This window comes from Pelobates fuscus, chromosome 4 (assembly GCF_036172605.1).
Source record: "Pelobates fuscus isolate aPelFus1 chromosome 4, aPelFus1.pri, whole genome shotgun sequence".
In the NCBI taxonomy this organism is placed as follows: Eukaryota; Metazoa; Chordata; class Amphibia; order Anura; family Pelobatidae; genus Pelobates; species Pelobates fuscus.
In genome coordinates, this window is record NC_086320.1 from 338,415,404 (window position 1) to 338,443,353 (window position 27,950).

General features: G+C 38.5%; 1 protein-coding gene across 2 annotated transcripts in view; it reads right to left on the minus strand.

The window, feature by feature from the left end:
- Positions 1-7,760: 7,760 nt before the first annotated feature.
- ANKIB1 (ankyrin repeat and IBR domain containing 1) overlaps positions 7,761-27,950 on the minus strand; it is a 137,934-nt gene continuing 117,744 nt past the window's right edge. For both annotated transcript variants that reach the window (XM_063452448.1, XM_063452449.1), the window contains exons 11-20: positions 27,592-27,722; positions 26,868-27,002; positions 25,766-25,852; positions 23,177-23,243; positions 20,211-20,356; positions 19,754-19,932; positions 14,504-14,555; positions 13,552-13,663; positions 12,700-12,743; positions 7,761-12,189 (exon numbers count right to left, since the gene is read on the minus strand). In XM_063452448.1, the coding sequence (XP_063308518.1) occupies positions 11,440-12,189; positions 12,700-12,743; positions 13,552-13,663; positions 14,504-14,555; positions 19,754-19,932; positions 20,211-20,356; positions 23,177-23,243; positions 25,766-25,852; positions 26,868-27,002; positions 27,592-27,722 (1,703 nt within the window). In that variant the 3' untranslated portion in view covers positions 7,761-11,439. The remainder of the gene's footprint in view (positions 12,190-12,699; positions 12,744-13,551; positions 13,664-14,503; positions 14,556-19,753; positions 19,933-20,210; positions 20,357-23,176; positions 23,244-25,765; positions 25,853-26,867; positions 27,003-27,591; positions 27,723-27,950) is intronic.

Below are 27,950 nucleotides of genomic sequence, written 5' to 3' on the forward strand. Positions count from 1 at the left end.
TCACCTCCGAAGCAGATAGAAGCAGGAAGCCAGGAGTCTGGTTTATGGAGGGTACTGGCGAGCGGGTCTCCGTTCCGCCGCCGTTGCACATGGGCTTTCTCTTCTCTCGGTGGTATGTGTGCAAGTTTGTGGGGTCTGTTGTGTTGCTGGAGGCAGTCCTGGCAATTTGAGAGTACTCAAGAGCTCAGTCGGGTCTTCCCCCGCAGATAGTGATAGCACTGTGTCTCCATGCGGTACCACCAAGGTACCCAAAGCACCCCATCTATATTTGACTCCATGGTCTCTGAGGGTCCTGGTGACCGGCATGAACCTGCGTCTCTCTAGTAGTACTGCGAATGGCAGGTCATCAAAGATACGAACTTAGCATTTTTCTACTGTGATGAGAGGTGTGTTCCGTGAGGCAGTCAACACTGCTGCTTTCACCGCCGCACTCCCCGTGACCGCAATAATGTCCCTGGGGGCGTCTACCGGGGCTGTAGCGGCCTTCCGTATACGGAATGCCAAGACTATCGGTGGCTGTACGCCTTCTCCTCTCACCTTCATCACAGAGGCCACTTTGTTGTCGAACTCCAACACCGATTCCGGTCCCACCGCCTCCGGCACCCCCCTGATGCGTATGTTTTTCTTTCGGTGCCTAGCTTCTATGGCGGTGACGGTGCGGGTGAGTCGCTGGAGCTGTTGGGAGAGTTCTGCGACGGACGCTTGGGTCTCCATAAGGTCGGCATCCCTTTTTACCTCTCGTGTCTCCACCGCTCCCAAGCGTGAGACAATGCCGCCCATTTCCCCTCGTACTCCATCAAGGTCCTTCTTCCAGACCCCCCGGAGCGCCAGCAGGAGCCTTTTGATGTCCCCTTTGGTAGAGGGTGACATATCCGAGTCGGAGTCCTCCTTGTGGTACACTCTGCTGGAGGCCTGTGTCTCCTCAGTTCCCTCTTCGTCAGGGGACAGCTCCGACTCGCTGGAGTCTCGAGGCCTATCCTGCGCCATCTTAGGTTGTGTCGGCCTCTGCGGCCTGTCGAAGGACCGCCTGATGTTGGGCATCGTGGAAGCCTCCAAAGTCGATAGTTTGCGATGTTTACGCCCCATCTCACTCTTGGGGGGTTCAGGGTTATCAGGGTTCCAGCTATAGGAGTAGTTTTGCCGGTTTTCGTGGCTTTTTGGGTCGTTATTTAGGGTGTTTAGCAGGAGCTCCCTGCAAACACGTCTGTTCAGTTGCACAGCTGGCCACGCCCCCCACCTTACATTTTTAATTGTTGACCAAAAGTCTTTTTAGCTCATGTGTCTTCTTTTTTTCTCATAGTTGGCACTAGTGGTAACTTAACCTACAGTAGTTTAGGATGATTTATATAGCCACTTTTCCACTTACTATGGAGTCTAGATAGATTTGCATATTCTGAGAAACTACGTTATAATATAGCTCTAGGAAAGTATTACTAAGCATGTTCCTAATCCTGTCGTTATACCTTTAAAAAAAAAAAGTGCATGTTTTTACCAATGCCTTAATGCTTACAAGCTGTGTATCTTGTCTCCCTTTTCACATGATGTTGGGACATGACGAGTTGGTATGTAATTAATAGCACTTAAAAAAAAAAAAATGTTGCTCACTTGGTTTTGGAGCCCATAAAGTACTGGCTCCAAGTTTGTGCACCTGCTTGCCAAATATGGAATGGCAAGAACCCCCTTGTTAATGTGGATGGAATGAATATTATTCCAAGAGGACTCAATTGTAAGATAAGTTTAAACTTTTATTAAATTACAAACAAAATACAAAAAGCTCCAGTAGGGAGATAAAAACAAAGTAGATAAAAATATATATATGCAAATGTACAGTCCTACTGGTGTCCGAGACGCGGCTCGCCCACTGTGCAAGCTTTTTCAATCGGTGTGTTGCTTCCATCCATGTTTTCTCTTATAAAGGGGTTTCCTTAGTTCATTCGTCCAATAAAATGCTCGTTCAGTAAGGGGGGTAGATGATTTACAGTTTAATGGAAAAATAACAACAAAAACCCTGACAAATTATTTAATAAACCCAGTATTGCACTGACTTAAAACCCTAAAGGTGAAAATAACTGATCTGGCAACTTTCAGAAACCCATGCAGGGTTATTCACTAAAGAAGGAAATGTAAGATTATTTCAAACTGAATTTCATAAATCCATCCTCGCAAGCGCACTGTCTTGGCGTTATTCTTGATTCTGGCCTCACACTTGAGCCTCACATCCAGTCTGTTATCAAATCCTGTAGATTCCACCTTAAAAACATAGCCTGCATCTGCCCCTTTCCTAATCAAGATGCTACTAAGGAGCTCGTCCATGCGCTAGTAATCTCTCACATGGATTATTATAACTCTCTCCTAATAGGTCTTCCCACAAGTCGTATTGCCCTGCTACAGTCTGTAATGAATGCTGCCGCCAGACTTATTTTCCTCTCTAGACGGTCCTTTCACACCTTACCCCTCTGCCAGTCCTTACATTGGCTTCCTGTATCCTATAGGAGTCAATTCAAAGTGCTAACCCATACCTATAAAGCACTGAACAATTCTAGCCCCTCTTATATCTCTTCACAGATCCATAGGTATGCCCCTTCTCGGTCTCTCCGCTCTGCCCGTGACCTTCTCCTGTCTGCTGCTCGCACCCGTACAGCCAACTCACGCTTGCAGGACTTCTCACGGGCGGCTCCCTTCCTATGGAATAGCCTGCCTACCGCCATCAGACTCTCCCCTGGTCTTCAATCATTTAAAAAGTGCCTCAAAACCCATCTCTTTAGGAAAGCTAATGGCCTCCCAGAGTTACCTCTACCTCACATACCCGTCTCTTGCTCTCTCCTAAAGGGCAGTCCACCTTATTTGATTGCTATTTTCTGTCCTAATGTGTTTTAACCCCACCTCCTATAGACTGTAAGCTCGTTTGAGCAGGGCCCTCTTCAACCTATCGTTCCAGTAAGTTTTCTTATAATTGTCCTATTTATAGTTAAATTTTCCTCTTTGATAATATTGTAAAGCGCTACAGAATATGTATATACCAATATATATACCAATAATAATAATAATAACTTAGGTTAAAATAGCTCAACTGGAAATACATTCTCTATGTAAGCTGTGATTTCAGGTCAGCGAATCTGGCCTTAAGTTTGAAATCGCTTTGAATTCTCACTTTAGTAAATAACCCCAGTAAAACTAACAAAAAACTATTTTGTAGTGAATTTTTTTTTTTTTTGGTGTCAGGTGTCAGTTTTCAGCAATCTGGTGTTCAGTGAGTAAATAGCAAGATTTATATTAAAATAAGTGAATTAATCACAGCTTTAATACTAATGAACTATAACGCAGTAGTTACTGAATAAACTCCCATGTCATGCCAAACATCTATGAACATTTTATCTAGCTAGGAATTATGCTAATGTCCATAACCGGTTGAGTGCTAAAATGAAAGGGATACTTTAAGCACCCAGATCACTTCAGCTCATTGAAGTGGTCTGGGTGCAGTGTCCCTGTTGCAATGTAAAACATTGCCGTTTTAAAGAAACTGTGATGCTTAATTTACATTGCAGCACTAAAACAGCCACTAGAGGTGCTTCCAAAATGGTACCTGACTCTTGGTCCACTAACTGACGCTGGACATCGTCACGCTCTGCATGTCAGCTATTTCCCTATAGGCATTAGCGCCCATTTGTCGAGTGACGTTGGAGGAGGCAGATCCACAACCCAGTGTCAAGGGATACGCAGAAAAGTGGGACATAGTGTTAGAGGGGCGTGCCATTGCTGTAACTTGCATCCTGACAGCACCCAAAAGGAATTACTGAGAAACAGAAAACCATATTGCAAAGTTTAGCTAAAAATAGCCAATTTAGAAAACGTTCCCACTCCAATCTAGTCACAATTACTGTTTTTTGGCCTTAGTTCTGCAATTTATTTTCAGTTGATTACCATTCTGTGTTAAGTGAATGCTTCCCAAACTGGAAATACAAAACCTTTTTTCCCCTGTAAAAATTGCCACTAGTGTTTTTTTTTTTTTGGTTGATATCAGCTCTCCACAGCCAAACAGGTAACTGCTTCTCCCAGATGTGCTCACAACTTCCAGCATTGTACAGGGGATGATAAATAACTGCAAGTACTTTCTTAAACAACGTGCTTGTGTAACTTACTTACAAATATAAAACGTTAATAGCATACGCGTCACACTAAAGCATTTCTATAGAGCAGTCTGATAAAGTGCTCAATACATGTATGAAATCTCTTCCGGTGTGGCTGTTACATCCTGTGGTGGAAACCGTAACATTACCATAAGGAAGCAAGTCTACTTTTTTTTCGGCAACTTGCATATTGATTAATGCTATTTAATGGACTTTGCTTTACAGATGCTCTCAATGAAACACAACACATGCTGTTAGCCTCACATTTATTTCACATAACTGACATAATATAAAGACAGCCAGTATGGTCTATCTTTAGCCGGGTCACATTTTCTGGATCTGCATGCATCAATGTTTGAAGAAATCCAAATTGGTGCCTTCAACCTATAATATTTTGCAGGAGTAGCCATCTCGTGCCAATCCATTGTTCTGAGTACTGTTCTGTGGTTGTTTAATGGCCAAACAATAGGGGGGCATTTTACACAACCATCCATTTATACCAGGGGTCCTCAACCCAGTCCTCAGGACCCCCTACCAGTCCAGGATTTGGGGATTACCTGGGTGTGTCTAAAGGCGTTTAGAAAAAGGGGGGGAAAAACACCATAGACTCTAAGGTGTTTTTTATTTCTTTTTCTAAACACCTTAGACACACCCAGGTAATCCCTAAACCCTGGACTGGTAGGGGGTCGTTGAGGACAAGGTTAAGAACCCCTGATTTATACAAACCTTATTTCCACAAGATGTTCCCATATTCCAAATTGTTAATGGCCTTACACAGAGCTAATTCAAAAGTGAGGTTGAACTAATCAACGTACCTTTATGTGACACGCAGAAGTGCCGATCATCTTCTCTATCTTGAGGTAGGATCCAATATATCACTACATGATATTCTGAAGGTGGTCCCCTACTAATTAAATCCTGGATCAGTGATTATCAACCCAGTCCCTAGAGGCTCATCAAATATTTCAACATTTAGCCATTTCCTAGATCAGTTGCTATGGGGAAACTGACTAACCAGGGACCATTGGCATGTCTTGGGGACATTTGTGAACCACTGGTCAAATAATATATGAGGTGTCTCCATTAACTATGGTGGTCATGTATAAAAAGTGTTGCAATTGCTTTTATCTTTGTGCCAGTTTTTGCAAATTCACAATTTTCTAATGTATAAAAATGTTACTCCTCCTTTATACACTGATGAGTTATTGTCTACCTTTTCTGCATTGTGCCAAAATCTGACATTCCACTACGTTTTTTTTTCTTTTTTCATAATTAGTTTTTCCCCTGAAGATTTTAGCATTGATTATATTCACAAAATAAGAAATTATTCTTTAATTCCTTAAACAAAAAGAAAGAATGTAAAAGTTGCATATCTAATACAGAAAACCCACTACTCTGACAGTTGTGGAAAACCAAAAAATAAGATAAAATAAAATGAAATGAAAAGGCACAATTTTGCACCTCTTTTTTTTCTCAATCTTTATTTAATGTTTTATAGAGTACAGCAGTAAAAGAGCTGAACGAACTGAGAATAATAAAGAAATAAAACAAATTCACATCAGAAAAGTTTTGTAAATGTGCTGGAAATGCTTGATACAGTGCAAAATAAATTGTAGGGAGTTATAAAATTTGATGTGCATCTCTTTCATGTTGCAAATTAGTGAACCACCCAAAAAGAAGTTGTGTATATACTCCGTAATAAATAGGCACAAATGGGGAAAAAAAGCCAGGACAACAGTCTAAAATGTAAACACTTTTTATACACAACCCCAAAAACGCATACTTTTTGGACACACTTCTCACCAACAAATCTATTTTCCATTCACCAGATTGGAAATGTATAACAAATGAAAAATTAACAAAAACAAAAAACAAATTAAAAGTGTAATGAAACAAAGTGAAAATTGTTTACTTATAAATGTTTTAATCAGATTTTTTTTTCCATTTTATGAACAGCATTCATTTGGCCAAACACCTACATAATTATATCCTACTGTATATAAAGTGGGAATGTATCAAGTATATATTATGAAAGTGCAAATAACATTACAAGGTTACAGTAACTTTTTAGATTATAAAATAACCAGTTTAACAAAATTGACAGAAAGGTTGCCAAATTTCGATTTGAGAATTGAAAAGTCTTTAGCTGTAGTATGTTCTTTTTTGTTTGTACCAAGAATACCAGGCTGTACTAGGCTTTGCAATGGACTGAAGCAGTACAGAAAACAATACCACAAAACGTAAAACAAGGTACATTCGGTGTGAGCCAACGCAATTCACCATCGTCACACAGAGCATTGGGATTATACACTATGCATGTTTCTACTTGCACAATTTGTTAAGGTTTCTCTTCCTTAGTATTACAATAAATTCAAGGACCCATTTTTATTTCTTATTGGAAAAAAACGAAAAAAAGAAAAATAAAAAACAAGAAGTCAATTTATTAGCAAAAAAAAAAAAAAAAAAAAAAGACAAATTAATAATTCACAGAGAACAACTTTAAGGTTCTAGCGTTTTATATCAGTTTCCAAGAAAATCTTGACTTTTTGAAAGGGACATAACAAGAGGTTCACATGAAAGTTTTTGTTATTAAAAATGATCGACATATTGAAATGATGAAGATTAACTGTAACAAACAGAGCATAGCAACACAAAAATAAAAAATGTTGCAACTGCATTAGAGTCTATGGAAATAAAGAGTTACTAAATGGGACCATACAGTAAACATTTCTTAAAAGTCACACAGTAATGAGTCTGGAAGATTATAAAGACCGAGTTTTTAGGCAAAGGGAGGAAGGAACATTTTTTTAAAACTAGATTTGTTGAGCTATCCACACATTTTTGTTTTCACATACATATTCATATTCAGTATCAAAGCTTTGATCAAACCTGTAAGACACCTGCAAGCACTTAAGAGTCCATTTTCTTTCAATTCAGATTTATTTTAAAGGGACACTATAGTCAACTGAACAACTTTAGCTTAATGAAGCAGTTTTGGTGTATAGAACCTCACTGCTCAATCCTCACTGCTCAATCCTCTGCCATTTAGGAGTTAAATCCCTTTGTTTATGAACCCTAGTCACACTCCCTGCATGTGACTTGCAAAGCCTTCCATAAACACTTCCTGTAAAGAGAGCCCTATTAAGGCTTTCTTTATTGCAAGTTTTGTTTAATTAAGATTTTCTTATCCCCTGCTATGTTAATAGCTTGCTAGACCCTGCAAGAGCCTCCTGTATGTGATTAAAGTTCAATTTAGAGATTGAGATACAATTATTTAAGGTAAATTACATCTGTTTGAAAGTGAAACCAGTTTTTTTTTCATGCAGGCTCTGTCAATCATAGCCAGGGGAGGCGTGGCTAGGGCTGCATAAACAGAAACAAAGTGATTTAACTCCTAAATGACAGTGAATTGAGCAGTGAAATTGCAGGGGAATGATCTATACACTAAAACTGCTTTATTTAGCTAAAATAATTTAGGTGAATATAGTGTTCCTTTAAAGTTGATCATTTGAGCATAAACCTAATCATCTAAGAAAGTAGTTATAATGGATATTGAAGACTTTATTGACAGTAAAGCGATTTAAATAGCACAAGCTGCAGATGAGAGTGTGTTTTCTTTGAGGAAAACTTGCATTTTAACTTTTTTACTATTCTAAAACAGCAATCACACAGCATATAGATCCTGTGCAGTCTCATAGAACAGCATTGTTGTCTAGTTACCTGCAGTTGCATGTCAATATTGAGACTTCCGATTTGTGGTTAGTAAAAGCAAGGCCGTGGGTGGTTTACGGAGGTTGGTACACATCCCGTGGCAAGATTACTCCAGAACAAAAACTATTTAGATGTCTATAAGTTGCTTAAAACGTGGCATCTACTGATAGAAAATAGGCAAAGGCACGGAACCATAATGTGCAGTTACGTTTAGATTTATAGCTAAGATGTTATTAATCTGGAGGGTTTAGCTGGGAACCTGCACTTCTGAATGCACGGTTTTCATGGTATACTGGTACAGAAACCTGGCTTGTGTTTGGTCAGTTATAGATTTACTGCTGCTTTTAGCCTTTAACTCCCAGTGGACTCAGGACAGCCAGCTGGCAGAGGGCATAGGAGTTGAAGGTTTGAAACGGGTGGATGGAAAGGCTTTCATGTCTGCCCAATCTTAATTTAGTAACTTAAAAGAACAGAAAATATGTACTACTTCAGACAGCATCATCTCCTAGCAATTACCAGTAGACAAATGTTCCAGTGGGAGGCGAAATGTTGTCATTATGCAGATTGTAGTCTCCAAAACTGCATCTGCAGCCTGGTTTGACATTGATTTGTGGATGTATACAGGCAGGACATTTTCCAATTTGCCAAATTGCATTATGAAATCCAGTGAGGTTGGGCAAAAAAATTGTATCATGTTTTGTAGAGAATTTTGCAATTCTCAACTGTTCAGGATCAAAAAAATAAAAAATTAAAATAAAAAGGAGGTTCTGCACAATTTCTATATTGGCATTTACTAAGCTTTTTATAGCAAACCATGAGTGTCAGGTTGGTTTGCAGTGTATTTAGAAGCACCTAACTATTACAGCAAAAACTGTGTTGCTTACACTTCTGGCACTTAGAAAATATAGATGAAGCTGTCTCCTACTAAATACATTTTTTGGTATACATAAATATATACACACACACACACACACACACACTCACACACTAGGTTCACCATCCCTTTTTTCCCCCAAACATCAATTTGTTTAATAAGTCATTTGAAAATAAACATTACCAAACCTACAATTAAAAATACACTATATTTAGTGTGTGTAGCTGAGCCTATTTAACTTTTTTTTTGGCACATGGACAGATTATATATATTTATTGTATTTGTGTGGACTTCCAGGAGTTATTTTTGTGTGACAATACTTTAAATGTCTGCAGGGACATTACCACAATAAATGTTTATTATACCATTTTATTTCATTTTTATGGATGTCTAAATAATTGTAGTATGTAGCGGTCAGATGTATTCTCATTGTAATGTTTGTAAAGCTATATAAATCATATCGATCATATTACTGTAAACACTGGGTAATCAGTTTCAACTTCAAATAAGAAATTTGGGTTGAAGTGGAGCTGTCACTTTAGAGTTATAAGGCCTCATTTTGTACTTTAGATTACAACATTAATGTAGATCCTGACACCTGAAGGTGAAGAGGGAGCACATCGGAACGTCTTCCCTCCAACTCCCAGGTGTCATCGTATATGTGGTCATGTCACCTGTTGGTGCCACTAAAACCACTAAAAGAAACACTAATGGAAATAAACCCAAGCAACAATTATTTTGTAATTTATAAATCCATTGGTTCTTAAAGGAGAGCAAACTAGATAAATCTTTTCTCAATCTTCATACATAACCACCATTGTGTTTATAAGTTGCCAACCCATCTTCTACTAACTCACTATAATTTAAAATGACTAGTGTGGAACCCACAACCTATACATTTTATAATAATAATTTTACCTTGGGATAGGATTCCCAAGGCTCTGATCAGATTTCTCCTACCTGGCTCCGGTTCCCCCCAGTGAAACTCTGACACGGTTACTCACAAAAGTTCGAAAGGTTGAAGATTCCAACGGAATTCAAAAACTATTTCAAATCTAAGGCTAAAAGAGCTGAATTAGAAAAAATATTCTACTCATCTATGATTTCAGTCCCGCTACATCAGCCTAAAATTGTAAATCCAATTTGAATTTCTTACAATTCATATTCTAGTGAACAACCATTAATACACTATAAACGAGAGCTGGCATTATAAGCAAATGAAAGTTAATGTGTTCTCTCCAAACATTACTTCCAATGGTGGGAGGGGAGACATGTTGCTCAGGCGCTGTTATATAGTCTATGAAGATAGGCAAAAAGTGATATATATATATATATAATTTGAATACTTTTCAGGGTCATAGAAAGCTTGGAATGTCTTTTATTTTTTTAGAAACCTTCTATAAAGTCAAAAAAATTCTCTTTGTTTCTAGCACAGAAAAATAGACACAAATCAGGTGATTAATGACAAAGAAAGTAGAAAAATGAATATAAGATAAGCAAAAAATAATATTTTTCAGGCAAAAATAACTAAATTTCTCTAAACAGCACATAAACAAACCAAACTCCCCCCCCCCACAAATAAAGATATTGTTTCTGTCTCTTTATACTCTCCCCCAGAACAAAGTTTCTATAGGTTAGAGAAAAGTCGGACAACTGGGGATCACCAGCTGCTGTACTACAACTCCATCAATCACTGCTAGCGGTAACCAGAGTATTATAGTCAGACAGCTGTATGACCCAAGTATCCCACAATCCAGGTGATGTATAATAAAGCACTCCAACTGAACATCATTGGTGTAAATAATCCACATTATAAGGAAATATAGACTTCTATATATCCCTCTACCAGTTACTCATCCCGTTACAATTTGTCACTTACTCTGACTTTCAGTGTCTAAACCCAGAGATCCCTTATACACTTCCCCTCAAGTTAGTTTTATTAAACTTTTCCTTTTCCCAACTGTTCATCCAACAACTAGTCAACTGGTTTCAGCCTTGGAATTATATTTTGATGATTTAAGTCCAGTGGTAAAGTGGAATTTGATCACTTCTTACATAATATTCAGGATTAGTCTGTTTGCCTGAACATTTAATTTTAAACATAACATAAACCGAAATAAATCCATGACATAGTTTTGAATTAATAAAATAGGTTTTATCGCCCACCTAGGAGCGTTCAGTTAAGACCGTTTATGAATGGTCAGTGTTCGGCAATACATTGCAAAGACAAAAAAAATTACAGATGAATATTAATTGAAAAAACTCAGATTCTAAAGCATCCTCCAATCCCACAGACTTGCCTCACACTGATTTCGCATCTCTAATTAAAAATCTGACCTAATAAAGTGTAAATAACGTAATAAAGACAGCATTAGTAATGAATGGAGTGCTCATTTTTTCAGTGTTTTTAGATGGGCAAAATATAAAGTCCAATACGAAACATACTGAACTCATACTTTAATGTAAGTATTGTCAAACTAAGGCTACATAATAACTGCATTTCATTAAAAAGAAGAATTCACTTTACTTATTTCTTGCATTGGAAAAAAAAGGCAATCAAAATTCAATTACAGATGCAGGAGATTGGTTCTGGTTGGTTGCATGGACTAAGACCCATAGAAATGCCTTAGTGCTCAGGGTCCACTTATCAGGATGGTCTGAAACAGAGGTTTGTAAAGTACATAGCGCCTGAATGTTTGTATGAGTAGTAGTTTGGTTTTGTTATGTTCATACCAGATGTACTTGCTCAATCCATTCAATTGCAGCTTCTGGAGACCTATTTGAGATATCTTCAGAACTGTTCATACTGCTCAAAATATTATTTGTGTGGTCATCGCTTTGCGACACTGCTTCACTTGGAGGTATGTTCTCCACATAACTGTTTTCTTCTGTTCGAATTTCTTGGTCTTCATTAATTAGTGCATCCTGAAAAAGTGCATGATCCTCTGGTAGACAATGCGATGTTTCCCTTAACGTGGAATGCGGCGGTTGTTCATGGACATTAAGTGGCTGTAAATCTACATCAGTTTCTGAAGTGGCAGAAGGAATAAGGGCAATGCTCTGAGGATTCATGTCATGGAACCAAGCCATGATATTGCCAAGAAGATTTTCATTTGTATTTGGATCTTGACTGGATGAGTCGAGGTCGCTGGATGTCGAACACAATCCACCTTGCACATTATTGAAAGGGCATCCAAGAAGGCGATCTGTTCCATATGGATCGTTGCTGGCACCAAGCCTAGCTAGACTTTCTCCAAGTTCTAACAGCTCTGAGCTACTCAACGCAGATCTTGGGTTATCTCTGTTCACTGGGGCTGGGTCAAGTCTAGTTGGTAGGGATGAGCCTATTGCTCCTAAAGATGCCTCATTGTTTAGGAAGTCTCTGGTTTCTTCATCCACTGCAAGTCCAGACTCCTGTAAAGATAGCTGAATAGCTAAAAGGATGTTTGGGTCATCTTCATCTAAAGAACTTAGTGCCTAGAAATGAGAAAACAATAAATAAATAATTTATGACTAAAAGGCTAACATGATAGAATAAATATTTGTTTCATTTTGTAAATAATTTGTCATGGTATTTAATCCTTTAAGGACAGAGGCAATTTTCCAAATACTGAGTCAAAATAAAACTTGGAATTTGAGATATATGTTTATTCAACCATATTTAACCTTTTTCATATTAAATGCACTGACAATTTTGTTTCACAAGAAATATTTATATATGGAACTCAATGTAGTATGAATAAAAATCTAAAAAATGTTTGAGAAATTAACACATTTTGTTATTTTCCAAGTTCTGCATATAATTTTTACTGTTAATGTCATAATACTGTTATTGGTATGACTGGCAGCAGGGGGACTGCCTCGGTTGTCTGAAAGGCAGGGGGCTTCACTGGCACAAACGTTAGGAAGCGCTAATGGGTTAATTATGAAAAAAAAACAAAAACACAAAATATGGTGAAGCAGAATAAATTACAAACTTAAACTCACCATAGAAGTACCATGTCTTCTGTTACCACGAACTTCTAGAGCATCTGGTAATGTATAAAAGAGAATTTAACAAAAGGAAACAACGTATAGTAACATATAGTAGTATATATATATATATATATATAAATAGAGAGAGATAGAGCATATAGAATATAGCACAGTAAAAAAAGCTTCAAAGAACACTTTATCGCTGCATTCTAACAGTCATAGACCTTGGGGCTCTGATGTTACTGTAAGAAATACAGGTTGTTTTAACACATTTAAAATTATTATATTACAAAAAAATATTTTACTCTACTTACCATATATTGGAATAATGCTAAAATACAAACATAATTTTTCACGTTCAGTTGCCCTTTTCAGAAGCTATATTACTAATATTGCCATCAGCAATGAGAGTATTTAGAGATTCCTGAGCGATTTTCTCTCAGCAGGCGGTGGAGTGGGTCAAGTGGTGACTTGTCAATGACCTAATGGTGAGCAAGATCAATTGGAAGAGGGGTGGTACGACCTAGAAATAGTGTAGATCAGCCTGCAACCTGGTATGCATGCAGCAGCTATGCTAACCAGATCCACTCAGGGTAGCCTGTACCCAGAGCATTCAGAGGGATCCAATGCCAAGAGTTTTGTCTGCACACAGGGAATATGTCCAAAAATGTGCTCAATCTATGGTTAAAGGAGACACTTCCCAGGAAAGGGACATTAGGGAACAAACCCAAGATCGAATGACATTAGCCCCAGATTGGGATTGCTTGATGAAGAAATGTTGCAGTGTATACCTTGAGAGATACCTTATCCCTTAGGTTTTTTTCAAATGAAAATTGTATTAAAGAGTAGTAAGACAGTATTTACCTAATGCACTTTCTGTATGATCATCTGGATCTGGGGTATTGCTTCTCCCACTGTGCATATCCCCTCTGCGACGCTGCCGGTGTCTCCTTCGGTACTGGAATTCTGCGTACTCCTGTTAAGAGAAGCATTACATGCTGAGGGATTCGCATAGGGCAATCAACTTTGTTAGTATTCATCACAATTGAGTTGCACTAGTTGGCTCTTTTCATTATGTGACACTAGCCTATCATCATGATGGCAAAACGTGACATCCTAGATCCTGAACTAGGACTAGATCCTAGATGCTGAACTGACTGGGTCGGTGAAGCTAAGATACATCTGAAGTGCCAAGATCACCAATACTGTCCTAATGAATATAACTGCAACCTCTGTGACACAATACTCATCACCGGGAGCCTGGGGCATGTTAGAGAAAAGAACGGTGGTAACAGTAGACAGAGGTGTTCGATCAAGTCATCACAACCAATAGTGACTATGATATCATCAAGTAGAGATAGGTGGCAGCTGAAGTCTTGCACCATGAAAACAGAGGGCTGTTAAAAGTCACTTTTTACAGATGTTGACTGAATAGAAAGTCAGTCCATTTATTCTGAAACATGCTCGTACAAACCCCTGCACTGCTGATACAGCCTGTTGAATAAAAGACATACGAGTGGTAGTGTATTGCAACTTGGCTTTGTAGCATGTAGTGGACTATTAAATACACCGTATTTAATAGTCTACATATTTGAAACGGCTTTTATGTTCACATTCCTAGACTGTTACAGATTAATGTTCCTGTTAAATACAGTACAGCTTTCACTGCACCTCTTGTTGCAGACCCGAACGAATAGTCAGTGGTGCTAAAGAGGATTTATTTTGATTATTTTTAGCAGTCTGGTGTTATTTATTCCTGGGTGTCAGGAAGGAGTTTATTACACCCAAAATACGATGAATTGTGGGTACCTCTTACCTCTGGTGATGCAAATCCTAAGTACTCCCAATCCCACGTTCCACCAGCAAAACTAGAAAACAAAACAAATGAAATATTACAGAGGAAAAATCAATGAAAAGGACTGCGTAGAAATTCTGGTTATTTTTTTTTTAACTATAAAGGGCATGGTTTCTGGTGCCACCAGGAGGAGCCATTGAGTCATGTTTGATTGTCAAGCTTGATGTTTATAACCTCAGAGAATTCACTCAGACTTCCAGCAAATTACTGATTAGACCATCCTCTACAAATGCTTGACTAGCAAGGTCAATACAATGCAACGTACAGCTTGTGATAGCTAAATTAATAGAACATGTTTAGATTAAGACACCACTTCGCATTCTGTGTCACCTTAATTTCTTTGCTAAACGATTCTGGCCTTTCTTTAAAAAAACCAAAAAAAAACAACAACAAAACACACACTGGTGCATGCCTATCTGCCTGATATGGAGGATCAAGCATCATAGTGAAAGGAAAGGCAGTGCTTCCAGGGCTGACATATCTATAGCACTGCACTTATCTGGACCCACTACATGGGGCCAAATGAAAAAGACCCGATGTGTTACATTATACCCCTGTACTCTGTCACTAGGCCTGAACAGGAGAAACAATATGATCTTTGGCTCATATTAACCTAGTGAGAGTTTAAAGTCATATGTAACAATACACAGGTGAAAATGATCATCTCTTCTATTCACAAAACCTATTATGGTCAGAGCGGGCAGCTAAACTGAGCAGATTGCCTTGTCATTTATGATTTTCAAAGTTCAGCCTTAAAATGCACATAAGTTAGGTGTGAAATACAGATTTCAAGAACTGAATGACCATAGATATCAATGTGGACTGAGTGTCCATCTGTGATCAGTCAGATCCCAGTGGCTTTCAGCAACTTCTGAGGGAATGGAGATCTGTGCTTCAGCTTTGGGTTTGCCTTTAGCCAACTGATGCACCCCTTCTACGTGTGATATGTCCTGCAGCTATATAATAACAAGCCATCAGGTCTATGGGTGAGCACAGAAAGAAGATTTGCATAGGAATGAAGAATTGAGTGAAATGACATAACTCACAGGTCTCAGCTCTAATTAGATCACTATTAGGGAGTCCCAAGACATATAGGCAAAGGATATACATCACAGCAGGGGAATTTTCCTTTTAAATGAGGAGAAGGCAACAGTGATATCTGGAAATATTTGCACTGGGGTTCCCATTCTAATGTTCCACCATTAACCCACATTCCACCACTAGACCATGGTACCAAAAATTCTGGGACAAGAGAATTGCATCCTTTATCACCCTGGTTCTTGTCATTAAAGATTGCAAGTTCAGCTCTCCAAGTGATTGTCCCTGTGACACCAATGTGGTTGAGGCTTTAGGAGTTAATTATAGAAAGCACAGTCACTGGTAAGCAACACATGACTGGCAGAGCTATTTACAGAACTCTCTAATGTGTAATTAATGTGCACAAAGACATCCTTCTAATATTAGAGACAATGAAAAGGAAGCAACAACTCATACAGAGTATCTGCTGTGGGTCACAAGCCTTTCATTATGACAAACATATTATGCAAATTTCTCAATATGTAGTTTTCAAAATTTAGTTTTAAAAACAAACAAAAAAAAACAAAAAACGATCTCCCATGGTATCAGATTTATTAACAGGTTATTACTACACTATATATGGAAGAATTAAAACTAAAATAGATACAAATTGATAAATAGATAAAAAAAATACTCACTGTACTAAAAAGCTACAAATGCCAGTGGACAAAGCAGAACTTAGGACATACAAAATCTACAAAATCTTCTAATGCCACCACTGTAAACCAGTGCATGGTGGTATTTGTAGTCAGTGACAGCTGAAATGCCTATTCCTCTTTTACCCAAGCTTCATCTAAGCTCCCAAACCACATTTTCTAATTACCGTAAGTCAAATATATTTTAGCGTTATGTACCTACTCATCTAGAATTAATTGTATTAATCTACTTTATTTATATATTGTATTAATTTATCATATTTATATATAAATATTAAAATAATATTGCTTTTAATGTACACACTGGCTTTTAATACACCGGATTAACGAATTTGTTAAAAAAAAAAAAAAAAAAAAAAAAGGCCAAAAATGTTTAACTATGTAATGCTAAAACAATGATCCAGACATTTCAATATCACTATTTTTCCATCCATGGATGTATGTGTTTGTGAAGGACACACTGCCCTTATTTGTTACAAAAATTAGAACACTCTGGTTCGTGACGGTGTCTTTGGATTGATTAAAGGAACAAGCAACAACTTGCATTCCTAATGCTTTAACACCAGTTTAAAAAAAGGCTCCTCCAGTTACCTCTCCACTTCCCACAATGTCACTGCCCCCTCCACTGATGCCCAATTTAATGCTCCTAATAGAGCCTCATGCAGGCATCCAAGCTTCCCCATTGGAAAGCTTTGAATCAATGCTTTCCTGTGGGGGTTTCCCAGTCATGTGACCAAATGTTACGGTCAGTGCCATGGAAGCACCACTAGTGGCTTTTAGTATGACAGGCACTACAGGATGATTTAATGTAAACATTGCAGTTTCTCACAAGTACAGGGCCACAGCACCCAGACAACTTCATCGATATTAGGTGGCTTGGGTAACTTTAGATGAGTCTTAACAAAGTACGTAAAGTACCACTAGAGGTTCTTACCTTATGGCAATGTATACCTGCTTTGTCATGACTAAATAGAGAATTTAAAAACAACTATAAAATCACGAATGGGACAGAACGTGACAATTACCCTAATGGACAGATTAAGGATGTACTCACACCCGTTTCACCAAAGCAGAGAATGCTAAATACAACATTTACTAAATATGAATATAAATTAAAACTAGCTTGGCAGCAGTAATTAATGCATACAGTGATTAACTCTCATAATGAGGGAAATGTTGACAGGCTCCACTTGCAATCATAATGGAGATAAAATGAAATAAAAACATAATCAAATTAAGGAAATAGTTAGGTTGGCTTGTTTATTTTGGATAAGCTTTTCAAATGGTCACAATCTGTAAGAAAAGATTTTCAAATTATTATATAGATAATTGTAAAAGTTTTTATAACAGATTGTGACCATATGAAAATGGCCAAGCTCCAGTAATTCTCTATGAGAATCAGTAATGACACACCCACGATGACTGTCCACCAATGGCCATGCTCCAGTGATTCTCTATGAGAATCAGTAATGACACGCCCACAATGACTGACCACCAATGGCCATGCTCCAGTCATTCTCTATAACAGCCCAGTCCTCTATGATCCCTGAACTGTCCAGGATTTAGGGATTACCCTGCTGTGTCTAATGTGTTTTTAGGAGGGTGGGAGGAACATACACTTTAGACACAACAAGGTAATCCTTAAATCCTGGACTGGTAGGGGGTCCTTGAACTGGGTTGAGAACCCATGCTCTATAAGAATTAGTAATGACACGCCCACAATGACTGTCCACCAATGGCCATGCTCCGGTGATTCTCTATGAGAATCAGTAATGACATGCCTTACTGGGATGCCTGAGCTTTACTCAGCTCAACACATGCCCACAATGCCTTCCCAAGCTTCCTCGGAGTCCTCTGCATTCAGACACTAGAACTTACAACACCAACACGCACGCACGCAGGCAGTTCCTCACCACATTATTGATCATATTGTTTAATATGTTTATAAATAAATATTAATAGACAGACAAACCCATAAATACCTATAGAGCTTGGTGTTATCTCTCCATCACTCTCTCCCTAGAGTGGGTGGTGAGGTTGTCTGACAGGGACTTGCAGGGGAGGGGTTAACAGTGGGTAGTGAGGTTGGCTGACAGCGACTAGTTAGATAGGGGTTTACAGTGGGTAGTGAGGTTGGCTGACCAGGATTGGCAGGGAAGAGGTTAACAGTGAGTAGTGATGTTGGCTGACAGGGACTGGCAGGGGAGGAATTAATTAACAGTGAGTAGTGAGGTTGTCTGACAGGGACTGGCAGGGGAGGGATTAACAGTGGGTAGGGAGGTTGACGGGAAGGGGAGGGGTTAACAGTGGGTAGTGAGGTTGGCTGACAGGGACTAGCAGGGGAGGGATTAACAGTGGGTAGGGAGGTTGACTGGAAGGGGAGGGGTTAACATTAAGTAGTAAGGTTGGCTGGCAGAGAATGGGTTAACAGTGGGTAGGAAGGTTGGCTGACAGGGTCTGGAAGAGAATTTATTATTTGCATTACAGGTAGAGGGGGAGAAGGGCTCATATGGGCCCTAGCCTTGTCTATACGGTGTAGTCTGTGCTGTGAGCATTCATTACACTACAGAATACATGCTTCTATTTTCATTGCCTGAAAACGGTAAGTTTTTTCAGAGACTGGGAATCAGGAACATGTTGAAATGTGAGACGGGGTGGCTAAGGAGGCTGGGAAAACTACACAGAATCCAAAGAAAAGTGATCACAGTATTTTGAGTTTATTAGCTTTAATATATTAATAATTAAGCTTAAAGGGACTCTCCAGTGCCAGGAAAACAAACCCATTTTCCTGGCACTGCAGGATCCTGCAGTGCCCCCCTCCCGCCTGCTTCCCATCCCATGTTGCTGAAGGGATTAAAACCCCTTCAGCTACTTACCTGAATCCAGCGCCGATGTCCCTCGGCGCTGGGTCAGGCTCCGCCCACGCTCCATTGATTATTCAATGCTATCCTATGGGGAAAATCTGACGCTGGAGGTCCGTGAGGACGTCCAGCGTCAGATTACCGACCAAAGGATTCCGGAAGCCGTCTAGTAGCTGTCTGTTAGACAGCCATAGAGGGCAGATTTAGAGCTGCAATGTAAACATTGTAGTTCTCTGGAACTGCAATGTTTTACATTGCAGCACTAAGTGCAATAGGGGCACAGCACACAGACCACTTCAAATAGCTGAAGTGGTCTGTGTGCCTGGAGTGTTCCTTTAACTTATTTAGTTGTCTGGAGTGTCCCTTTATGGTTTTATTAGCTAGAGAGTGAATGGTAAGGAATTCAAAGTGACTTAAAATGTTATTTCTCAATAAAATAAATCATACACTTTTGGAGGCAGGTGATATGAGGGCTCAATAGTTAAAACAAGCAGAATTTATACCTTCTAGAAGGCAATTTAGTCAATACAGTTGTTTTTAATTTACGGTTGATCACCTTTGAGGCTGGGGATTTATAAGTTCTGAGCTGCTTCTATACTCAATGATTTCAGAGTTACCTGCGCCTGGGAGCCTCTGGTGAATCCGCTGGTGCCACTCCTCGAGCCACAGATGCCAAAAATTCCTGTCTTTTCTGCTGCACCAGGCAAGCTGCCCGAATGATTTTGTGGCGCGGTGTGCGCAGGTAAGGCCTGTTTACTTTCTGTGCCAGATCCTCAGTTACCATTTCCAGGTCAGTCTGCAGAGAGCAAGCAAAGGGAAGAGCAGGACATAAACTATATAAAATTATTTTAAAATAACTACATAATAATAAAGTTGTATACATAGAAAGTAGTGACAGTGTGAAAAGTTCACTTAATCTGTTAGAAATATTTCCCAACACACATAACCACCAAGTAATTCTTCAGCTGTTTTGGGAAAGCAATTTGCATAATGTGTTAAAATGGGGGTTGTCATTCTTAAAATGTTGGAGTGCTTTACAATGGCTAATTCAAAAGCATGACAAGTACTATTCACCTGCATTAGTTCGAAAATTTCTTTTTTTGTGCTTTTGGGTTCCAGAAAGAATCCGTACGGGTAAGAACACTTAAGAATGCGTCTGGTTTTAAGAAGCTCTTGAACAGCATCTTCAATGAATGTTGTGTCCGGGCTACCGCCCTCGGCTGGAAGACAACGCAAAATTCTATTAGAATGGCACTCATTAATATAGAGAACGTTGGTATCTGTTTTTCAGTACTGGTGGATTAAAACATACTTTTAAATCTTATGGAATTAGATACTCAAAACGTGACTTAATTGTTAAGAAGAAGATACAATAATCCAGGTCATTTTTTCTGGTGACATTCATCTCATCTTGGCTTAATGTAGTTGTTCTGGTGTCTATAGCCTGTCCCAACAGGCATTTTGCTGTAAACCCTGCCTTTAGAAAAGGCAGTGTTTACATTACTGCCTAGGGACACCTCCAGTGGCAGTCACTCAGTTGGCCACTGCAAGAACATTGTGGGTCAGTGCTGCACAGCTGAGATAGTCAATCCTGATGATCTCAGCCAAGGAGGCGAATCTTGGTGGAGCCAGGGCGGCCCTAGAATAAATGTACGTAAATTACTTTTTAAGGGGGGTGAGGGGGGACTGGGAATCTAAATTGTGTCTTTAACACTATAGGGTCATGAATACATGTTTGTACTCCTGATCCTATAGTGTTCGTTTAAACTTTGTCTCAGGCTTGCCTTCATGCTCCACAGAAGAGGTTACTTGCTTTTGTTCGTACACTTGCATTTATTTTTTAGCTTTTACTCCAAAAATGATACTAACACAACTTATAACAAACATAGTATTAAATGCAATAGGCAGGCAAACTCGGATTCCAGAGAGGTTCATAGACCTTGAGTGACTATGCATTAAATATGAAACTGAAATGTGTGAATCAAATAAAGGCTTGACATTTAGGTCATTTTACCGGAGGTTTTATTGCACATCAAGACATTTTAGTGGGCACCACTGAATGATGAGGGTGCAATAGTTTCCACAGCCAGGATTTTATGGTTTTTCTGCTAATGTCTAGTTAAACCCCCAGAATGATTTAAATACCTCCAGAAAACTGTATAATGTAAAAACTCTAAATTGTAGAATTAGCATAAGGAGCTAAGTTGGATTATTAGAATCCGGTGCTGTAATGCAGAAAAATACTGCTTTATATGATGATATCATTGTGTATAAAAGTAAAAGCAATACAAGAAAATCCCATAAACACTGATTTATTGAACACCAACATCCAAAAGCAGATCCCTATGAATCATCAGTAAATAACATTCAGGCTCTCAGTGCTAGAAAGCTCATTTAGCAATCTATTTACAGCTAACTTAAATTCTACAGAGAGAGAACATTGTAAATTCTGAACAATTCCATGATGCTCTCTGGTTTATTGGATGAAATATTGAGCTTTTATACCCGGAAAAGATCTTACAAAGAAATAAACTTTACTGCTGGCAACATTTTATTTAGCTTTTGAGTCAGATCAGTGTTTGCAACCTGTGCCTCTAAAGATACTTTTATAAGTGCAATCATAACCAGACAGTCTTCCTAGCTAATGGGGGTTGTACTCCGGGGCGGTCTTAACGCACAGGCATGCTGGGCAGTTACCCAGGGGCCCCAAAGGATTGCCAACATTCAGGATATTATTCCGGGAGATTTAATTAGAACCTTCTAAACCTCTTTAATACAATGTTTAGGTGGACTAATCACCTCAATATCAGCTGTTATCTGTACACGTGATCCTGCTGTTGCGAATACATATCTTGACATCGACAAAAACAACATACACATACTAACTGCATATGAGCAATGCAAAATCAACACACTTTTTTTTAAAGTATAAAGCTATAATAAAGTTCTTCTAATATTTTTAACAGTTCATGTCTGTTGCCTCCCCCTGCTATCTACTAAATGTTTGCTGTACAGCATATTTCTTAATATTTAAACACTGATTTTGTTAGAGGTACTAATATATATAAGCTTAATTGTATCTATAATTTACATTTTTATTCCTGAGAGTGATTGTGTAGACAGTGTCGCAGTGCTCCGATTTACCCAGGGACCTATAATGCTGTTAAGACGGGTACTCCCATGCCAAAGGTTTTATTTTAAGTGGACCTCCTACAATCGAATTTGTGAAAGACAAGTTGGCAGTGAATCTTTCTGAAAACCTCTTTTTGGCTGTGATGGAATTTGACATTCCAACACATCAGAAATATATACATACGACAAAGTAATAAATAAGATCATCTTGCAGATCCCTTGTAAAAAAATAAAAGTGATGTGGCATTAAAGGACACCTAAAGCCTCCCTGCAGTGGTCCTGCTATTTTCACCCTGCAATGTAAAACTGCAGATTTGTAGGGGGGTGGACAGAAGGGAACCTATAGCCCTGAAAAAAACTATCGCTACTTTCAGGATTATAGTTTCCCTTTAAAATGTATAGATGAACTGTTATATTCATCCAATATTTGCATACAAACAAAAACACATTCAAATTCTTTTTTTTTTTTTTCTTTTTTTTTTATTCCATTTTGGAGTCTAGATTTTTTTGTTTCCATAAAAACCTGTAAAAATAATAAAAATTCAAAATAAAAGTATTCAAGTGGGTATTTTACTTTAAAAAAAAATAAAATAAAATTGTAGCAATGATGGCCTTAAGTCTTTACTGCAAATCTTTGTCTAATCTAAATCAAAACACAAACTATGTTGTATTTGCACAAGACCACGATAACCTAGTTTAGAGGTTATGAATTGTAAAAAAAATGAAAATGTTGTCTTCACATTTGCTAGCAATCCAGCTTTCACAGTGCCTAAATATAGTTGTACGTTCTATAAAGTGATGACATATCATTTCTATGTGACAGCAATTTTATGACTGGCAGGAGGCTCATTCTTGGTGGCCAACGGTACTGATGCATACACTTCATTTTATCTGTATACAGAGCTTACCTTCACTAAGAGCTCTGCTGAGCTGTTCCATCTTATCTTTGGCTGTTTTGATGAGGCGTTGCTCCAACTAAAATAAAAAATAAAAAAAACATCTTTTGAGCAAACCTGGAGAGCGCGCATTACATAAGACCATGTAAACTGCAGACATGACAAACGGATAACTTTCATATATTTAAAAAACAAACAAAAAAAAAAACAACTTTTTAGACTTGCAATGTCTTTTCAGTTTTGCATCGATACCTTAAAGCAACATAACTTCTGCAATCCTAGTAGTTACATTGTCTAGTGTGCAGATGTCATTCCCTACCTGATTGCATTGATAATGCGAAATCTACACTTCCCCATTCAGTGACATCTAGACATTAAAGGGACACTCCAGTGCCAGGAAAACAAACCGTTTTCCTGACACTGCAGGTCCCCTCCCACTCCCCATCCCAGGTTCCTGAAGGGGTTTAAACCCCTTCAATGACTTACCGGAGTCCAGCGCCGAGGGACATCCATGCACCTCCCCCACCAACGTCATGCGCATTATACCTCCCCTCAGGAAAGCATTGAAAAATGCTTTCAATGCTTCCCTATGAGGATTTTAGCGACGCTGGAGGTCCTCACAAAATCTGTGCTAGAAACCCGGAAGTGCCCTCTAGTGGCTGTCTAGACAGCCACTAGAGGAGAAGTTAACCCTGCAAGGTAAATATTGCAGTTTATGAAAACTGCAATATTTACAGTTGCAGGGTTAAGGGTAGTGGGAGTTGGCACCCAGACCACTCCAATGTGCAGAAGTGGTCTGGGTGCCTGGAGTGTCCCATTAAGGATAGTCTTTCTGGCAGCAGCTAGAATCATCTCAATAAATCTAGAGTTTTTAATAATGCCAGAAACGATCCGAAAAATGGATAGCTCTGGGGACAGTGGTACTGAGAAGAGGGATTCAATATGATTTGGGATTTCTTTCCAAAATTCCCTTATTTTATAACAATCCCAAAATCAATTAAATGTGTCCTGCCTCCTCCTCTCCACATTTCAAGCATTGACGGTTTAGTTGTTTTTTTTTTTTAAGTCAGGAGCTAAGTATGCCAATAATGCAATCAATCGATGCATCTCTTGGTATAAAGGAACCAGTAGAAGGTTAAGCCATTTGTTTGTTGCAGTGAAAACGTCACTGTTAGTAAAAGAGGGGAGTGGCACTGTCCATTTGTGAACACGGCTGGTTGGCATACAATGATTTAATACAGCTCGAATACAACCGGTGTAGTGTTATGTTGCCATATTACGGAACAGTGTTGTCAAAATGGGTTCCAAATTATAGAGTCTAGCGTGTGAGTCCAGTCAAGGTGAGATAAAACTGTAGTCCTGAAGATGTAAATAAACAAAAAGAAAAGGGGATTTTAAGGGAAGGGAACATGTCCTGTAATTGAGGTCGAGTTAAGATTCTACGATGAAAGGGAGCTCTTGTGCCAGTTTTGAAGAATTTGGGTAGGCAAGAAATTGTAGAAATAAGGTTTAGAGGAATGTGAGGAATACAGAATATTGCCAAGGTCAAGTTGGATTCTTGTAATTTCCCAAGCTTTCATAGTAGAGAAAAGTAAGGAGTTCTGTTTAACATTTTCTGAAGGGTGTGTGGGGTAAATTGGATGTCAGGACAAAATTGCTGCTCTATAAAGTAGTTGGAGAAGGTATTGTGTTTCCAAACCCAATGCAAGGCATGGTGGTATCTGAGCTTTGATACCAGCCAGGGTAATCAGTATTGTAACCCCAACACCCGCCATTTGTATTTGCTTTTCTTAAAACAATAAAAAGTTTGAGAAAAAAAAAAAAAAGATGATGAAATGGTCATCTGCAAGCCTCACAGATGTTGAAACATTCAGATTAGGAATATTGTACAGCTGTCCAATTGGGAACACAGATATATGATCTATCCATAAGCCCCATCACTCTTAATAAAATGTATAAAGAGAAGGCAGTATAAAGAGATATGCATTAATACCCCAAGTCCCTGAATAACTTATAACATTTATTAATTGACAAACAAAATAAATAAATTGTATCCTCTATTTAAAATATTGCAATATGGTATTTAACTGTATATTATTTTAATAGATTTTTACTGTCCATTAACGAAGGATAAAACATTTATTGCTTTTTTACTATTAAATCGCGTTACCTATGTTTTATAAATGTTATAAATTTAAAGAGCACACAAAAAAAAAACAATTCTTGTAAAAAGTGTGTAATGGTGATAATTATTTTTTACTTTGAAGTGAAACTCCACAGGCAGTAGTTAACTTTTCTTTTCTCTTTTTTTATAGCAAGTAACCAGATGAGGTATGAGGCATTAGTGTGATTACCTGCTTTTTAATTGGAGAATTAATTCAGTGATCCATTCCTTATATGCAATATAAATATCCAAATACATTTTGCAAAACACCTTAGACTTTTCTTAGTGTCGGAAGGATCCCTGTTGTATTGAGGAGGAATTGCTCCTACAGGAAATCAATGATTGTGCTTGTTCCAACCAATGGAAAGCGTCTGACATCGCATTGAAATTTGTTAAGAGTCAGTTCCTATACTGCGTAGAAAAGCACAATTTCTCACCTGATAACTGTGTTCATGGTTCTTAAATCTTGTGTAGTAGTGCATAAACCTGTCCAACTCTTGAAACCGTTTGTGTTTTCTTTCTGCCTGTAAACATCAAACATTAAAAGATACATTATGCAAAGAAAGGTGTAAAAAACAAAACCAAACCAAAAGAACACCCTCTTCCCCACAAACAAAAGGTAAACAATAAGTACTAAAGTTATAAACATCCCAAAATTTTTTTTAGCAACACAGATACACGCTTCGCAAGTTATTTGAATTGCAAATTCTTGTATTTTAATAACATCAACATTTGTATATTGCTAAGCGAGATTGACAGAGACTAATCTTTATTTACAGGTACAATAGTTTACTACAAGCGCGTTATAGCTTTGCTGGAAGAGAAGGATGGACATCCATCTGTGTTAGTGACTGGGACAAATTTGGATAGAACATAGATTTAGCAGATGAACTTTGTAGAACACCTGTATTATTTCAGCTGGAAGTAACACAAGTGTAAAGCTATATTATGAGGACAATGTGAGGTATCGGAGTTTCTCCGGTGTTGCCGCCCAGACTGCAGATTTCCCATTAATTTACTGGGGTCGCAAACCTACGTTTTGACTTTTTAAGTTGGGGGTGTTGGCTAGCTCATGCAACCTTTAAACACAAATATTATTTATACTCAAGAGAAATTTATTTTTGGAATAATATTACAACAAGGGAGTATGCAAACCAAAGGATCTAATCTCCAGACGTGTGCAGGACACAGTGAGCGTAGTGGGCTCTAAGTGGACAGGGCAAAGAAGATAAAATGCATTGAGTGGAAGAGGCAATAAGACTAAAATCAGGACGGGAGGAGGCAATAAAAGAGAAGCCAGAGACTGGGTGGGGTAATAAAATAAGAGGTGTGGGAGGGGCAGCAAAAAAGTAGGAAGCAAAGAATAGAGAGGGGACACTAAGCACCACATGTAGGATACACAGCAACACAGACAACAAATTGCACTTTAAAATACATGGCACTGACAAAAGTCTTTAGAAAACAAACAAACAATGATGGCATAATAACAATAAACTGCTTAAGACATCGCATGTTCTTGGTAAGGAATCTTGAACCTACCTCCACTGTCATTTCTTTCGATACCTCCTCCACTTGATTAATAACCTCATAGCGCGTACAGCGATAGTAGCCCCCAGTGGAAGAGCTGTGTTTTTTCCACTCCTCCAAGCAAATCCAGCAGAAATCGTATTTACACTGCAATCATTACAACAGCCATGGTCAGCTTGCAAACTAAAACCTCACATCACACTTTTTAAATAATCTTTATTTATGGAGTACAATTATTTTTACAAGACAACAGATTAATGAAGCATGAAACAGTGAGCTGACATTGGTTCTTGGACAAATGTTTATGTCTGCCTTTGCGACATACGTTGTGCACATATAGATAGGATATACAGTATACCAGTATTATATTTATTGAGGACATTATTATTGTATTATTAATAAAGATGAGAGGAGCATAGATCTTACTTCTACACAGGAACAATAAACATGGCTTTTATTTCATATAACCAATATTTAGAATTTCTAAAGAGACACTCACTACTAAGGCCCGTTACACTAAGTATGACGCCAGGAGGCTGTGGGTGCTCCCTGTCAAACAAGAGTATGTTTTTTCCCCCTAATTGATGGTCCACCAGACTCCAGCGACAATAGCTCCATGCTTGTAGAATTGGAAACATGAAAGTTTTATGGCATGGTTATTTCCTTTTCGAGTCTACAAAACGATGTAAGTGGTGCCTCCACCTATACTCTCACTTTGACAGATTGATGTTCCTACCTTGGCACACTGCATGTGGTTACAACCTTCATTCTTCTGTATTGGAGACTTGCAGTTGGCGCACGGTTTGGAGTTTGTTAACAACCACAGGCAGTTGGCGGCATCTTCAAATGCTTCACTGACTCCCACAACTACACAGAAATACAAAAGAGAACAAAAAGTGATACGATCAGAGTGTCCAGTCTGGCGCCCCACCAACTTGAAATGTCAACAGCTGCCTACTGCTTATCATTCAAATACTTGTGTTCACGGTATGTGTAGTTCGGTACTAATTTCATTTATGAAGACAGGCAAGTTCTTGCCTAATAGGTTTATCCATAGTTCCAACCATCCCCCAACCCCCTTTAAATTAAATGGAG